Source organism: Erinaceus europaeus, chromosome 4 (genome assembly GCF_950295315.1).
Source record: "Erinaceus europaeus chromosome 4, mEriEur2.1, whole genome shotgun sequence".
In the NCBI taxonomy this organism is placed as follows: domain Eukaryota; kingdom Metazoa; phylum Chordata; class Mammalia; order Eulipotyphla; family Erinaceidae; genus Erinaceus; species Erinaceus europaeus.
In genome coordinates, this window is record NC_080165.1 from 62299641 (window position 1) to 62316396 (window position 16756).

General features: G+C 39.2%; 1 protein-coding gene across 1 annotated transcript in view; it reads left to right on the plus strand.

The window, feature by feature from the left end:
• The window catches only part of DNAH8 (dynein axonemal heavy chain 8), a 429487-nt gene that overhangs the window by 136931 nt on the left and 275800 nt on the right, over positions 1 to 16756 (plus strand). The window contains exons 35-38 of the mRNA XM_060190815.1: positions 3675 to 3874; positions 11868 to 12021; positions 13959 to 14122; positions 15272 to 15374. Of these exons, the coding sequence (XP_060046798.1) occupies positions 3675 to 3874; positions 11868 to 12021; positions 13959 to 14122; positions 15272 to 15374 (621 nt within the window). The remainder of the gene's footprint in view (positions 1 to 3674; positions 3875 to 11867; positions 12022 to 13958; positions 14123 to 15271; positions 15375 to 16756) is intronic.

The following is a 16756-nucleotide window of genomic DNA, read 5'->3' on the forward strand; positions in this document are numbered from 1 at the left end:
TTTTTCTTCTAAAAATGAGATATAACTGATATGTAACACTATACTGCTTTTAAATGCACTCATGATGATTAGGTCTGTGTGTATACTGTTGTATGAGCAGTATCCCTTACCTTTAGAAATACAAGATATATTGGATCTCTTAGCTGACCACACATATATAGGAATGAATATGTATACTCTTGACCTTATTTAAATAGGGTTCCTATCAATTTTCCACCCCCTAACCATAATCAGTTAAATATTTCATTATGGACAATTTCAAACCAAAGTAGAGGCCATCTTGCTTCAATAATCATCAACACATGGCCAATATTATTTCATCTTTATTTTCCATATTTTAAACCCTACCTCCCAGATTAAGCATAACGACACTTTTCAAATTGCTCTATGAAATCAATTTCACTTGAGTTGAATTTTTGCTCTGGTATTTTCTTGTTGATGATATCTTTTAATAGTGATTTTTCCTGTGGATTTTATAAATTATTTTTATTTTTAATATTTTAATTTGATTCTGGCAAGTGGTCTTCCCAGCCCAATTTTTTTAATATTCTTTACTTTTGAAAGAGGAGAGGCAGAGAGGTTGGCAGAAAGGAGGAGAGACACCACTGCACCACTCCACTGTCCATGGAGCCCCCTTGGTTCCATACATGGTATTCCCATGTAGTGACAGGGCTTAATGGATGAGCTCTCTCCCAGCCCTTTAGATTTTTTAAAGCTTAATTTATTTAATTTATGTGTGTATATGTGCATGTGCATTTGTATGTGTGTGTGAGACACACACACACACACACACACACACACACACTGAGAGACTAGAACACCTCTCTGGCTTATGTGGAGCTAGGGATCAAATTTGGGCCTCATATATGCAAGTCTTGTACTGTGCCTGCTGAGTTACATCCTTGGATACTGTAATTTTTATTATTGAAGGAACTCATTTTGGACAAAAGGTTTTGGGTCTTTTAATTTTTATAATTTGTCACAATTGTTTCCTTTTCCATCTTAACTTTCCTTATTCAGTGGGTTTGTGGTTTCTTTCCTCTCCCTTTTTCTAATCTTCATCTCCCTTCATCCCTAAACTCAGAACTAAGTGTTCCTACATTAATTTGTATCTCTTGTTCTGCTGTCAGATCCAGACTTCTATTGACAGACTGTCTCAGGTCTTGATTGTAGGGGTTGGTATATGTCACTCTACCAGGTTTACAACTGCAGTTGCTGTTTTTTGGTTTTTTTTTTTTGCTAGACATATCATTAGGGCTCCATTCCTGTAGGATTCCACCACTGTTGGTGGCCTTTTTATTTTTGGATAGAGGATGAGAACCAGAGAAAGAGGAAGGGAGGGAGGGAGGGAAGGAGGAAGGAAGGGAGAGGTAGAGGAGAGGAGAGGAGAGGAAAGGAGAGGAGAGGAGAGGAGAGAGAGAGAGAGAGAGACTGAGAGACTACAGCACTACCCCACAGCCAGTGAAACTGTGCAGGTGCTCAGTGGCTGGAGGTAACCAGAACCCTGATCTCCAACCATAATAAACTACATGCTCTGCCAGGTGAGCTATTCCCCCCTCCCCCAAGTTTCTTGTAATCTAAATGATTAAATAGCTGGAGGCAATGTTTTCAGTCTCCTTTCATACTAGAGGGTCTAAACCACAGCTCTAAGACTTTCTCATATATTAATACATGGGTTTTAGTCTTCTCAGTCCCACTGAAGCCAGGGACTTGAGTTAGAGCCTTAGACCTGAGCTTCAGCTCCACCCAGTGGTTTGCATTTCTTTTGCACTTCTAGTTCATTGATATGTTCATTTTGTTTTTTAAGTCAGACTGTGCTTCTTTTGTTACTTTCTTAAAAAAACAAATTTAATCTATCTCTCAGTTTAAGGTGCAAGGAACTGCAGTAGATGTTCATAACTCCCATGCAGAGTTTTCTGCCTCCTTTTGGTCCCCCTTCCTCCTTTTCCACCAGGGTTCACTGGGGCTCAGTACTTACATGAGAAATCCATTTCTACTGGCAGCCATTTCTTTTTGAAAGGAACAGAGAGAAATTGAGAGGGAATGGGGGGGGGGGAAGGGGGGAAAGGAAGAGAGACTTGCAGCACTGCTTTACCACTTGTGAAGCTTCTTTCCTACAGGTAGGGACCAGGGGCTTGAACCCAGGTCCTTATGCATGGTAACATGTATGCTCTGCCAGGTGCACCACCACAGCCCCCCTCTCCTTGACTCTTTTAAAAACCATATATACAAGCAAAAGTTTTGCTTTCAAAATTTTTTTGTCTTCCTTATAAATGTCATTAAAACATATGCTCAAAGCTGCCTGAGAGGTATCCTGCTGCTTTGCCTTACATGCCCTGCTCTCTTAGCTAGGTTTCTCTCTCTCTCTCTCTCTTTTGACAGAAATGGAGAGAGAAAGGGAAGACAGAGAGGAGAGAGAAAGAGACACCTGCAGACCTGCTTCACCACTTGTGGAGCAACCCCCCATGCAGTTAGCTAGGTTCCTACTACTGTTCGATTTATCCTCTCTAAAGGACGCCTTTTTCCTCACTGTAGAATGTTCCCTCCTTTCATGTTCCCCTTCATTGGAATCCCAATTACTCTCATGCTCCCTCCTCCTCCTCCTGAAGCTCTTCTTCCCTCTCTGCAAGTAGAGATAATTTTACTCCCCCCTTAGAACTCACAGCAGGTTGCCTTGCAGTGATATAATTTATATTACACTAATTTGTGGAAGTACCTCCTATCTTCAAACTCTTTCCCCCTTCTGAGGTTCTAACTATAAAAATAAGTTCAGCCATGGTAGATGAAACACTTTATTTCATTTTCTTTTGTGTGGCTGTTATATCAAAGGTTTTCAGAGAAGCATGGAAAATGGTAGAATTGGGGGATGGGTAGTAGCACAGCAGGTTAAGCACACATGGAACAAAACGCAAGGACTGGCAGAAGGATCCCGGTTCAAGCCCCTGACTCCCCACTTGCAGGGGGGTTGCCTCACAAGTGGTGAAGCAGGTCTGCAGGTGTCTATCTTTCCCCCTCTAGGTCTTCCCCTCCTCTCTCGATTTCTCTTTGTCCTATCCATCAACAATGATAGCAATAACAATAGTAATAATAATAACAACAACGATAAGCAACAAGGGCAACAAAAGGGAAAAAAATAGCCTCCAGGAACAGTGGATTTGTAGTGCAGGTGCTGAGCCCCAGAAATAACCCTGAAGGAAAAAGAAAAGAAAAGAAAAAAAGAAAACGATAGAATTGATTTCAAGGCAAAAGACAATCATCTGGAGGCCAAATAGGCAGGGACATAGCTAAGAGCTCAACAGACTTTCACACAGTATAGTCTAACAGTCTTATTTGATTCTCATAGTGAGTCCTTAAGACAAAGCAGCTTTGGCTATCTCCATTTTGGCTGAAAATTCTGATTAAAAATATAATTAAGGAATGTGATGATTGTAGTTTCGTTTCCTTATGGTTGTAGTACAGGAAAAATAGCTAGTAGTGAGAATGCGCTATAAGGTTCTGGCTTGAAGTTACAGCATAATAATCTAACCAGAGTCTTGGTTTTCTTAGTCATAAAATGCCTCAATGGACTATCATAGATGACTTCTAAGTCCAAGCTTTGAAATTCTTTGATTTTTCTGGTGCATTTATTTTGTAACTGGAAATGTCATGATTGATTCTTAAATTTTCCTCTAAAGGATATTTGCATATCTGCCATTAAGGAGAAGGATATTGAAGCCAAGTTGGCTCAAGTGATTGAGAACTGGACCAACCAGAACTTGAGTTTTGCAGCATTTAAGGGCAAGGGGGAACTGCTTCTCAAAGGAACAGAATCAGGAGAAATTATCACCTTGATGGAAGACAGTTTAATGGTCTTAGGTTCCTTACTAAGCAACAGGTAACTTTATAATGTTGGGGAGGGAATTTTAAAATTTGGCATTTAGGTATAAAATCCTAGGTAAACACCCAGTCTTATAGCCACAGCGGAACACAAGATTCTAACCTAAATTGCTAACTGTTCTTATATGAATGACCTATTTTTCTTAACAATTATGACTTCCATCTCTTTAATAGTACTCATCTTCTCTTCCTACTTTTCCTAGTGGGCCCATCATAATTATTCTCCTCCAAATTGGAAGCTGAGCTCCTGAACATCTTGGCTCCCTACTGAGATGACTGCTTCATTTTAATTCCTCTCTCTGATTTGTCATCATTTTCCTCCTTGGCAAAACCTGCTCAAATGTTCACTCAGTGGCCCAGGAAAAGCCTGCAGGCAACGCACAAAAGAGTATAGCATTAGGAACATGGCTCTTGCATTTTTCTATGGTGAAAGAGGGCTCCATTTGTGCTAGGATCACTGGGCTCTGAATGAAGCAACCTGTCCATCACAGGGCTGCTGAACCAGCTTGAAGATGCCTGTGATTTTAAATGAAACTGTACAATATTCCAGTGGGGCTCAGATTAAGTACACCATTAGAGTATTAGCCGCCTCTAATAGCCTAGTTGACTGACTGTGCTGTGATTCTCAACAGTTCTTCACTCTAATACGCTTCAGAAATATTTCACTACATCATTAACCGAGACCAGTGTCCACAGAGCCCCAGCTGGGGATTCTAACACCTTATCTCCTGATTGGAATCACTGGCTAATGAATGGCATACTGTATGACCTCTGATCCCAGGCAGTCTTGTGTTTGGATATTGTATTAATTCACAAAGTTCAGAGTCTAGAGAGTTCTGGATTGAGTTTATTTATTTATTTAGTTTGCTTTTTTTTTTTTTTTCTTTTTGCCACCAGGGTTATTGCTGAGGCTCAGTACCTGCATGACTCTACTATTTCTGGTGGTCAATTTTTATTTTTCTTTCTGTTTTTGAAAGAGAGAGAGACAGACAGAAGAGATGCCTGCAACACTATAGCACTGCCCCACTGCTCATTTACCCCCCGCCCCCTACACACACACACACACACACACACACACACACACAATGCAGGAGGCAATTTGGGATTTTAACCCAGGTACTTATACATACTAACACTTTGCTGGGTGTGCTACCACCTAGTTATTACGTTGAATTAACTGACATTAAGAACTGAGAAGTCTAGGGATCTAAATAACCCTGACAATTTTAACGCCAGGATATTCAATGACTCCTACAGATCATAGGTTACTGCTATCCTGTGGTGCATTACAAAAATTGCCATTCTTATTTCCTAAATGATGAAGAAAGGCTGTAATTATACCTGAAGCATGTCTGTGGTCAGAGAATGCAGAATTTAAAGGCATTCTTAATTTCTTACTTAATTTGCATACAACAGGATTAGTATACCTATTTATAGTACTGGTAAACTCAATGTAAAAACCAACTGAGAAAGAGTATAAGGATATCTAAGAATAACTCCATTCTGAGAGATTCTGTATAAGTACCTCATGTGCTAACTGATTGCACCACTGGAGCTCCCTGAAAGAGATTCTTCTAGGAATATTCACAGCATAATGTAGATCCAGAAAGTCTTTTTCAAAACTAACGAGATTGACCACTACTGCGTGGATCTCTGCTGCTACCTGTATATGACTTCACAAGGAAATTATATATGTTCTTTTTAAATTTTTTTATTAATCATTTTAATAATGATTAACAGATTGTAAGATAACAGGGGTACAACTCCATACAGTTCCCACCACCAGAGTTCTGTGTCCCATCCCCTCCATTGGAAGCTTCCCTATTCTTATCCCTCTGGAAATATGGACCAAAGTTCTTTAAAAAATTTTTTTTAATTTATCTATTTATTGAATTTGGACAGCCAGAAATTGAGAGGGGAGGGGGTGGTAAAGTGTGAGAGAGACAGAGAAACACCTGCAGCACTGCTTCACCACTTGTGAAACTTTCCCCTTGCAGGTGGGAACCAGGGGCTCAAACCTGGGTTCTTGCACATTGTAACATGTGTGCTCAACCAGGTGTGCCAGCACCCAGCCCTCTTGGACCAGAGTTATTTATGAAGTGCAGAAGGTGAAAGTTCTGGCTTCTGTAATTGCTTCTCTGCTGAACATGCAATTTGTAAGGTCAATCCATACCCTTTTAAAGGATATGGATTATATATTTAGAAGAAACACTGTATGCAATTGACCAAGTAATATACCGGCAAAAATGTATATATCATCTAAAGGACCATTATTGTCCCCTCTGACAAGCTCTATTACAATCATCAAATAAGTAAAATGCAGTAAAACTTAGGGTTAACTTAGATCCCACTTAAACCCTAGGTGTGTTCCCTCCCCAACTTGAGGCCAGATCCCATAACTGGTTTGGATACAACAAATGACACTCAGTGATTTAACAACTGGGAGAAGATCTAACCTCATCAGATAAAGAAGGAACTACAAAAACTGCATAAGGACAAGAGACTGGCTCACTTTAATGTTGACCTTTTTGGTCAATACCAGGTCACTCCATCATCTGGGGTTCTAGTCAGGGAATCCTTGCATTCCCATAAAGATGTGATAGGCCTAGACTTCTAATATATCCTTCCCTCCACCATTACTGGTCATTTCCATCAGGACCACCATCATAAGCCCTCCTGTGAGCCTCTTTAGGACCATGCCCTCACTGTAGAGCAACAGTGGTAGGGACTGTCCCACTCTCTGAAAGGAGACTGGGTCATCCTACCCTGCCACTCAAGGAAGACTGGTTCTGAAATGAGTGCATCTAGAGTGTTCCTAGCTGTGATCATGGACTTGGGGCTTAGACTGACAGGTTACACAGGCTCCTGTGCTAACTCCTGTGCCCTAGGTCAGATCGATAGGGTTAACAGCTAATAGTATTTATATACTTTCCTCATATTTGGTGATATTCTCTTCCCTGATCCAGCTTTCTAGCCCTATTTTAAATTATGGTACCATCTTCCTAGACAATAATATTTTTAGTCCACTTGCATGTTAGCTATTAGGCTCAGGCAAAAGTTACTAAAGTCATGGCCCCCTTGGAACATATCTAAAATAGACTTCCGAGCTCCCCACATGAAGACCCCTAATTTCATCTGCTCTATTTCTACCTTTGGGTTCCTGTTTATTAATAAACACTTTGTCCTACTTTATATCTTACCACCTTTCAGCCACCAGGTTGCAGATGCTATCAGGATTCTATTCTGACTTCCCTGGGCAGATGGCCTCACCAATGTGTTCTGGAATCTCACCTCTCCAGATACCACACTAGGGAATGATAGAAACAGGAAATTATATATTTTCAAGGCTGAGACTTGACTCTAGATATTTTCTGGACTGTGACACTTCGCTGGTGGATCCTTGATTCCATAGACCACCTTGAACCTTCTTTTCAGCCATGACAATTTTCACTATGGAATGAAGGTATCTGGTCAAAGGATAGAAGTTGGTTATGCTTCCTTTCTTTCCCTTCTCTTCCCTTCCCTTGCCTTTTCTTTTTTCTTTCCCCTCCTCTCCCCTCCCCTCCCCTCCCCTCCCCTCCCCTCCCCTCCCCTCCCCTCTCCTCCCCTCCCCTCTCCTCCCCTCTTCTCCCCTCCCCTCCCCTCCCCTCCCCTCCCCTCCCCTCCCCTCCCCTCCCCTCCCCTCCCCTCCCCTCCCCTCCCCTCCCCTCCCCTTCCCTTCCCTTCCCTTCCCTTCCCTTCCCTTCCCTTCCCTTCCCTCTCATCTCTCTCTCCTGTCCTCTCTTCCCTTTCTTCTTCTTTGTGTCATTCCTGGGGCTTCACCAATCCATGCCAAGTTATTTTTTAGATATAAAGGGGGGGAGGGAGCTGGCCAGGGTATATCCAGTTAAATGCACATATCATCATTCATATAAGGAACTGGGTTCAAGCCCCGGCTCCCTACTTGCAGGGAAGATGCTTTATGAGCAGTGAAGCAGGCCTGCAGGTGTCTATCTTTCTTTCTCCCTATCTCTCCCTCTCCTTACCCTCTCAATTTCTCTCTGTCCCATTAAATAAAAATAGGAAAAAACCCGGAAAAAATGCCTGCACTGAGCCACAGTGAAAACACTAGTAGCAATGAGAGAGAGAGAGAGAGAGAGAGAGAGAGAGACACTATAGTACTAAAGCTTCCTTCAGTGCAGTGAGGGGTGGGCTCAAACCTGGGACTTGCCCATGATAAAGCAAGTGTTTTATCAAATGAGTTTAAGCAAGTGAGTTATCTTGCCAACCCTAGGTTTTATTTCTAATCTCTCTTTTTCATATTGGGAAGTTAAGCATCATTAAAAATTGACTATTTTCCCCCTAAAAAGGACCATTTTGGGCCCCAAGTACCTGGTGCTTTAAATGTTTATCCATACCATCTCAGCCTGCATGTTTTGATTTTGAAGATTTTTCGGACGTATTGACTGCTTTTAACCTTAGAGCAATGACTAGATGGACTGTATAATTTAACTATAGACAAGAATGCCTCTGATTGCCCAAACAACTCCTACTTTTTGGGGATACAGCTCCATTTATATCTTCATCTATAACATAGGTTATAGGCTGCACTTAGAAAAAACAAACAAGCAAACTAACAACCAATTTTATTTGTGAACATGTTATAATTACCCTGTCCTGGGTTAAGAAAAATTTAAAGATCTAGTTCACAAGTGCTACTTGCTAGGAAATGCTGCCCTACCATATCAACACTATTTACTATTGTAAAAAAGCTGAAGTTGACTTCTTCAACTAATTGTAGGCACTTGCTCAAAGCTTTCTATCACTTTCTCCATGGAATCTACTCTACTTCTTTTTAAAAAAGTTTTTTAATTAATTAATTATTTTTTTATTTAAGAAAGGATAAATTAACAAAACCATAGGGTAGGAGGGGTACAACTCCACACAATTCCCACCACCCAATCTCCATATCCCACCCCCTCCCCTGATAGCTTTCCCATTCTCTATCCCTCTGGGAGCATGGACCCAGGGTCATTGTGGGTTGCAGAAGGTGGAAGGTCTGGCTTCTGTAATTGCTTCCCCGCTGAACATGGGCGTTGACTGGTCGGTCCATACTCCCAGTCTGCCTCTCTCTTTCCCTAGTGGGTCTCTGGGGAAGCTGAGCTCCAGGACACATTGGTGGGGTCTTCAGTCCAGGGAAGCCTGGCCAGCATCCTGATGGCATCTGAAACCTGGTGACTGAAAAGAGAGTTAACATACAAAGCCAAACAAATTGTTGAGCAATCATGGACCCAAAGCTTGGAATAGTGGAGAGGAAGTATTAGGGGGGGTACTCACTGCAAACTCTAGTGTACTTGTGCTTTCAGGTATATATTTTGCAGTAGTTTATGGATATGTGTGAACATATGCTCTCTCTCACAGAAACTGGTGTATATCTAGGTTTTGGGACTTTGTTAGAAAGTGAACCACCAGGGATGGAATTAGAGAATACTATGAAAGGAAAGGTCTCACCCGAGTAATGAAGCTGAAGGGTTGTCATTCCACACGTGAAGTCTCTGGACACAGTCTGAAGTGAAGCATGTTGAGGTGGCAATCATTGTGTTGATTAGGTTGTGATCGGCAGATGCAATATTATTTGATATGGATTGGGAGAGGCATACAGGAAAGTGGGCCCTATCCCAAGGGTTCCAGGACTGGGGGAAGTAGAGGCTCTATAGTGGAGATGTCAGGTTCCTGCTGTCTTAGGGTTCAAAAAGACAATCAATAGTTAATGTTATCATCACATTATTTGGTAATTGGGTTAACTTTGAAAAGTCCTTTTGTTAGGGTTTGCTGTACAGTACCCAGTATCTTGTATATAGCTGTGCTATTGGTTGCTTCTGATCTACTTGGTCTAGGCTTTTGAGAGAGTCCGCATATCAAATATACAGCCTATATATTAAAAAGACTCAGTCTGCATTTTAAAAACTTTGAGGCATACAATTAATTTCCCCCCTCTCATATTAGTTAACTAGTGATTTATATGACTACACTTTACTAGGAGTGTACATAAACACCATTCCCACCACCAAAAGGCTGTGACCCATCCCTCCCACCCACTCCCACTCCCCACTGGCCCAGGAAGCTGCATATCTACCCCTCACCACAGGGTTTTTACTTTGGTGCCTACTCTACTTCTTATCTTTCTTTACCATGCCCAGCTTTCTGGACCCATTTGTAGTTGCATAAATGCTTCAGCTGCTCTTAATGGTCAGAAAACAGAAACCATGCTACTTCAGGGGTGATTATTCTAGATATCTACAGACTCTAGGCACAGTGCCTGATGGAATTAGCACTCTGTGGGGGGGGCAAGACCATATCTATAAGTGATAATCAGATCTCAGCTTTGCTCTGGTCTTGTGGTAATTGTTCCAGAGACCAGTGGTACAATTTGTTCCATGTCTCAAAGGCTGTTCCCATTTGGGTTTGGTTCACAGGGCATAGGAAAATCAAATTATTCCTTGTCCTCCCTTAATTCCAAGAAGCAGTCAGCATAATTTCTTTGTTGGACCTCTGTGGCAAAACATATGACCCATTTTTCCTGTTCTGTGATTAAAACATAGGAACACTAAGTGAAATCACTATAAAAGTTAATTTATTTCTTTTCCTTTCATTAATTCATTTTTTTTAAACAGAAGTAAACTGTTCTTAAGACTGTGAGAACTATGGTAGTTATCTTTGGGAGGCGGAAGGGGAGAAACAGAATTTTGGTGGTAGGTGTGATTATAGAAATATACACAGTAATCTTACAATCTTGTAACCCACTATTAATCATAAATTTAAAAATGGCAAAAAGTTTCTTTTAATAAAACAACAAAAGTCTTATTCACATAAAACATTTACTAATAGATTAGTAAAGGGGCTAGGTGGTGGCACACCTGGTTGAATGTACATATTCATACATTACAATGCACAAAGACCTGGGTTCAAGTCCCCAGTCCCCAGCTGTAGGGAGGGAGCTTCAGAAGCAGTGAAGCAATGCTGCAGGTCTCTCTCTCTCTCTCTTTCTCTCTCTCTCTCTCCCTCTCTCCCTCTCTCCCTCTCTCTCTCCCTCTCTCTCTCCCTCTCTCTATCCCTCTTCCCTCACAATTTACATTTTTATCCAAAACAAAGAAGAAAGAAAATTTATAAAATTAATAATAGATCAGTGATCCAATAGAGAAGTGTCACTATCCATATAATATCTAGAGTCAAGTCTCACCCTTGAAGACAAATAATATTCTTGTGAAGTCACTTCCAGGTAGCAGTAGAGATACAGCAGACTCTGATCAGTTTGTGGTTAGTTCTGGAAAAAAAACTTTCTGTATCATCTTGGTGCTCCGAAGACCCATAGGAGAATTCCCAGTATGTAGCAAACTTAAAAAAAATATCTTTATTGGGGGGATTAATGGTTTATAGTTAACAGTAAAATACAATAGTTTGTATATGCATAATATTTACAAGTTTTCCACATAACAATTCAACCCCCACTAGATCTTCCTCAGCCGTCATGTTCCAGGACCTGAACCTTTTCTCCCACTCCAGAGTCTTTTACTTTGATGCAATACACCAACTCCGGTCCAAGTTCTGCTTATTGTTTTCCCATTTGATCTTATTTTCAACTTCTGCCTATGAGTGGGATCATCCCATAGTCATCTTTTTGTTTCTGACTTATTTCATTTAACATGATTTCTTCAAGCTCCATCCAAGATAGGCTGAAAATGATGAAATCACCATTTTTAATAGCCGAGTAGTATTCCATTGTGTATATATACCACAATTTGCTTGGCGTCTCATCTGTTGTTGCACACCTGGGTTGCTTCCAGGTTTTGGCTATTACAAATTTTGCTGCTATGAACATAGGTATACACAAAGCAAACTTTTTTTTTAAAAAATCATTCTCAGAGACCTGTTTGTCTTCTAATTTACTTTGTTTTATCATACTGTTTTCTGAATTTCTTGAAATGTAATATTTTACCATTCTTACTTTTCAGATATAATGCTCCATTTAAAAAAAACATACAGAACTGGGTATATAAGTTGTCCACTTCTTCAGATATAATTGAAGAGTGGCTTGTAGTTCAGAACCTTTGGGTATATCTTGAAGCTGTCTTTGTAGGTGGAGATATAGCCAAACAATTGCCTCAGGTAAATATGATTCTTGTAACCATTGACAGAATAATTTGCTTGATGTTGAGTATATATCTTTGTAAAAATCCTTCCATTAACATATGATTATGCCTTGAATTATTTTGTACCAAGGTTGGAAAATTGTGGACCACTCATACGTTTATATAAATAAAGTTTTGTTGGAACATGGCTATGCCTGCTATAGCATTGCAACAGCAGAGCTGAATAATTTTTTAAAAATATTTATTTTATTTATTTATTCCCTTTTGTTGCCCTTGTTGTTTTATTGTTGTAGTTATTATTGTTGTTGTCGTTGTTGGATTAGGACAGAGAAAAATGGAAAGAGGAGGGGAAGACAGAGAGGAGGAGAGAAAGATAGACACCTGCAGACCTGCTTCACCGCCTGTGAAGCGAATCCCCTGCAGGTGGAGAGCCGGGGTTCGAACCGGGATCCTTATGCCGGTCCTTGTGCTTTGCGCCACCTGTGCTTAACCCACTGCGCTACAGCCGAACTCCCAGAGCTGAATAATTTTAACAGATGGTCACCAAAGCCCAAAATATATACTATTTTGTCTCTTACAAAAAATTGTTTTTTTTTTAAAAAAAAGAAGTACTGACCTTTACACTAGCAGAAAGAAGAAACTTATTTTCAAACAGCAAATAATCTTATGGTTGTTTGAAGATGTGAAGTATTCAAATATAGCAATATTAAATTACAGTAGTTGATCTTTTCCAAAATTAATCATAAAATGTTCTTAGCGTAAGATTAAAATTAATCTCTATTTTGTAAGCATGGATGAACTATTAGTAAGTCGATCAGAAACATGTTATGGAAGAAGCTTGTGTAGTCTGAAAGAAAATCTTTAAAACAGTTCTTTTGAGGACTTTTATTTTATTTTAATTTTTAATTTTTTAATTTTTATTTATTTATTTATTTAAAAAGGAAGACATTAACAAAACTGTAGGATAGGAGGGGTACAACTCCACACAATTCCCACCACCAGATCTCTATATACCATCCCCTCCCCTGATAGCTTTCCCATTCTTTATCCCTCTGGGAGTATGGACTCATTGTGGGATGCAGAAGGCGGAAGGTCTGGCTTCTGTAATTGCTTCCCTGCTGAACATGGGCGTTGACTGGTCACTCCATACTCCCAGTCTCTTTTGAGGACTTTTAAATAAATGCCAATAACTTACAAGTAGCTTTATTCTATGAAAGTAATTTTTTCTTATAAAATTAAGCCTATCTTTCCTGAATTTTTATACCTATAAGTGGGATCTGTAAAAGATTAAAAATCAAAGATAAAAAGATTTTGAATATGGCTGGCTTCCCTTTGTAACACATTTATAAATCATAGGCTTTTTCCTTTTTAATTAGAAAGTTGCATTAAGAGAGGCCACTTTATGCCAATTTCTAGAGGCATTTTTGCATTTGAATGCAAAGTTTAATATCATTCATAGTGAATAGGAAATTTTCATTTGCAAAAATGTAAATGAAGCTTTGTTTTGAGTTTTTACTGTTTTCATTTTCTTTTTCCTGGGGTATTATTGAGCTGTAATTATTCCAAGGATCTTGAGATCAAATTATTTTTATGCTTCTTCAGTTTGCTCATCAAACCAAAACACCTGAGGTGCTGAAAGGCTGAATTTGAGTTTTAAGTTGATAGCTCTGCAAATTAATCATGTGGCACTTTGAAAAATGTAGTAAGTGTAAAGAAACAAATAAGTGATAAACCCCATTGTGATAAAAGCAGTATTTCAATAAGCAGTTTATAAGCAGTTTATGACTTTGGGTTTTGTTGTTAAGAACTAATTCAGATTAAAAAAAAAAGTTCCCCTTAAATTATATAGCCCGAGACTAATTGAGGCTGGTTTGAAGAACTATAGGAAATAAAGATTATGCTTTATTCAATTTTCTAAATGCTAATCTTTATTGACTATGTATATATTTGTAGGAAGCAAAACGTTTTCAGAATATTGACAAGTCATGGATAAAAATAATGCAGAGAGCTCATGAGAACCCAAATGTGATTAGTTGCTGTGTTGGAGATGAAACCATGGGGCAACTTTTACCTCACTTACATGAACAGTTGGAAGTATGTCAGAAGTCACTTACAGGGTAAGAGTTTAATTTTATATCAACTATGATTTTATATGTGATGCTGTGTTATCCAGAAGAAGATAACTGTATTGGCTGCTTTATGATTTGGTGGCCATAGTTGCATGTTGGATAGGAATGTAACATGTCACATTGATTTAGTTTTCCTGTAAAAAATAATTAACAAAAGACAAATTAACTTAGTGATGGGTGAGAGTTGAGGGACTGTATTAGTATCATAAAGCTGCTGTAACAAACGACCACAAATTATGTGGCTTAGATCAACTGATAGTTACTGTATCATAGGTCTGGAGACCAAAAGTCTGAAATCAAGTGTCAGCTGTCAGCACCTCCAGAAGGCTCTTAGGGAGAATCTGTCTGTCTTTTCTAGCTACTGATGGCTCTAGGCTTTCTTTGCCTTGTGGCTACAGATCTCCAGTCTTCGTCTCTCTGTCTTCACATATTCTTTGCTTCTACCTTTATGTCCTTTGTGAGGACTCTTGTTGAATTTTAGGGCTTATCTGGATAGTTAAAGATAATCTTCTCAAGATTCTAACTTCAGTACATCTATAACAACCTTACCCCCCCCCCAAATAAGTCCACACTCACAGGTACTAAAGTAAAGAATATGCACATATCTTTATGGATGGTGGTGGCTAGCATTCATTCCATCTATCAATACTATAGGTATGGAATAGAGATGTATGCTGAAAACAATTAGCTGACAAATCTGTGGATAATTTATTTAACAAGCAGTTCATTTTCAATTTCTATTTGAATTGGGTGACACTATATCCTGATTTGTACAATTTATGCCTGTGTTCTGACTTAATGGTTAGTTATTTCCTCTTTACTCTCAGAATGATTTGGAGATAAATTATGTGTTTACCCTGGGGTTAAGCTATGAGGTTCTTAAAACTTATAAAGATCACAGGAGTGCTCTTGGTGTGAAGAAAGACAATAGATGAGAGATTTTGAATTCTTTTCTTGTTTCTGCTTGTTTTGCCAAGTGCCATCCATGGTAAAATATGGACTTAGGTGCCAACCAACAGTTTCAGAGGCAAATGGAAAATTACTATAGGTGTTTGTTGTTATCTTACTGAAGATGTTAGTGATTGTTTCTTGGCTAAAAATCATTTAAAAAATGTGATACTATGACTTTATTTAAAGGTATTTGGAAAAGAAGAGATTACTATTTCCAAGATTCTTCTTTGTATCTGATCCAGTTCTCCTGGAAATTCTTGGGCAAGCTAGTGATTCCCACACCATACAGGTATTTATTGTATTTACCACATAAAGCACCTTTATTCAACACACATAATAAATAATAAGATAATACTAGCATCTTAAAAGCATAGGCAAGAGAGAATATTATTAGAAAGGATATTGATTGTAATACATTCTATTTTCTGTGTACCTAGTGCTGAACTTGAGACAGTTCATTGCTGTTGATGAGAAAGAGTCCTTCATATATGGTGCCACTCACCCAGCTAGGTGACCTTGGAAAACTTCTTTTCATGCTTTAATTTACTAATCTGTAAAATCAGATGTTAATGGTTCTCAACTCATAAATAGGACTGCCATATGGATTTCATGAGATAATGTAGTGATAAGTGTCTAGCACATGGCATGTTGGTCACTAAATGCAATTTTTATTAGTGATTTGATATTGATTTACAAAATTATAAGATAACAGGGGTATAGCACTGCATTGTTTTCACCACCAGAGTTCTGGATCCATAATCTCTCTATTGTAAGCTATAGCAATTCTCCCAAGTTTGCAGGTATGGGTTAAGTACTACTATATATGTCTATATTTGTATATATTTGCCATTTTTGAAAGTCCCATATTCTCTTCCTTTCCAAGTCACATATACACCTATTACTACATCCAAATGTCCCTCCCTTTTCCCTCTTCTTTCTCAAGTTCCTGATGAACTTGCAGTTCAGAGCCCTCTGGTCCTCTTCCCCCTATCTTTATTCACCCACTGGGAATATGGATCAAAATGGTCTTTGGGGTACAGAAGGAGGGAGTTCTAGCCTCTGCAATAGCTTCTCTGTAGGACTATGTGAAAGCTTGGTAGAGTTTAGGGGAGCTCTCCCATCCTTGGATGTAGATCTGGAAAGACACCCCACTTGTTAGCCTCTCTCTTTATAGAGATGAGCCAAGAGGAAAAGTCTCCCAGACTCAGTTTCTCCTTGTTAGTCTTTCAAGCTCACAGAATGCTTACTGCCTCTCATACTTAGTTCATTCTCTTGCTAGCAGACTAAGTGGCTGCTTGCTTCAAGGTTCATTCAAAGTTCACACATTCACTATAACTTCACCTTTTGATCATATAGGAGAACACACTCTATCATACACCCCTGCCAGTACCCCGGCCATGAGACCCCATATTCTATTTCCTCGTGTCTTTTAATATCTGTGATTTACATCAAGTTTTGTTTTTCTCCTTCTCTACCTCACCTTACTGGTTTAACCCCTATGCTTTTCTCAAATACCTTTGAATAATTAACTTGCCTGCATCATGGAAACTAACTGTCTTGACCTTTATGTATCTCATCAATTCTTGTCATACCAACCCCCTACCATGGGGACAAGCTGACCTTTAAGAAATCTGTAATTTCTGACACATGTGAAAAATTTTCTTTGTTTAA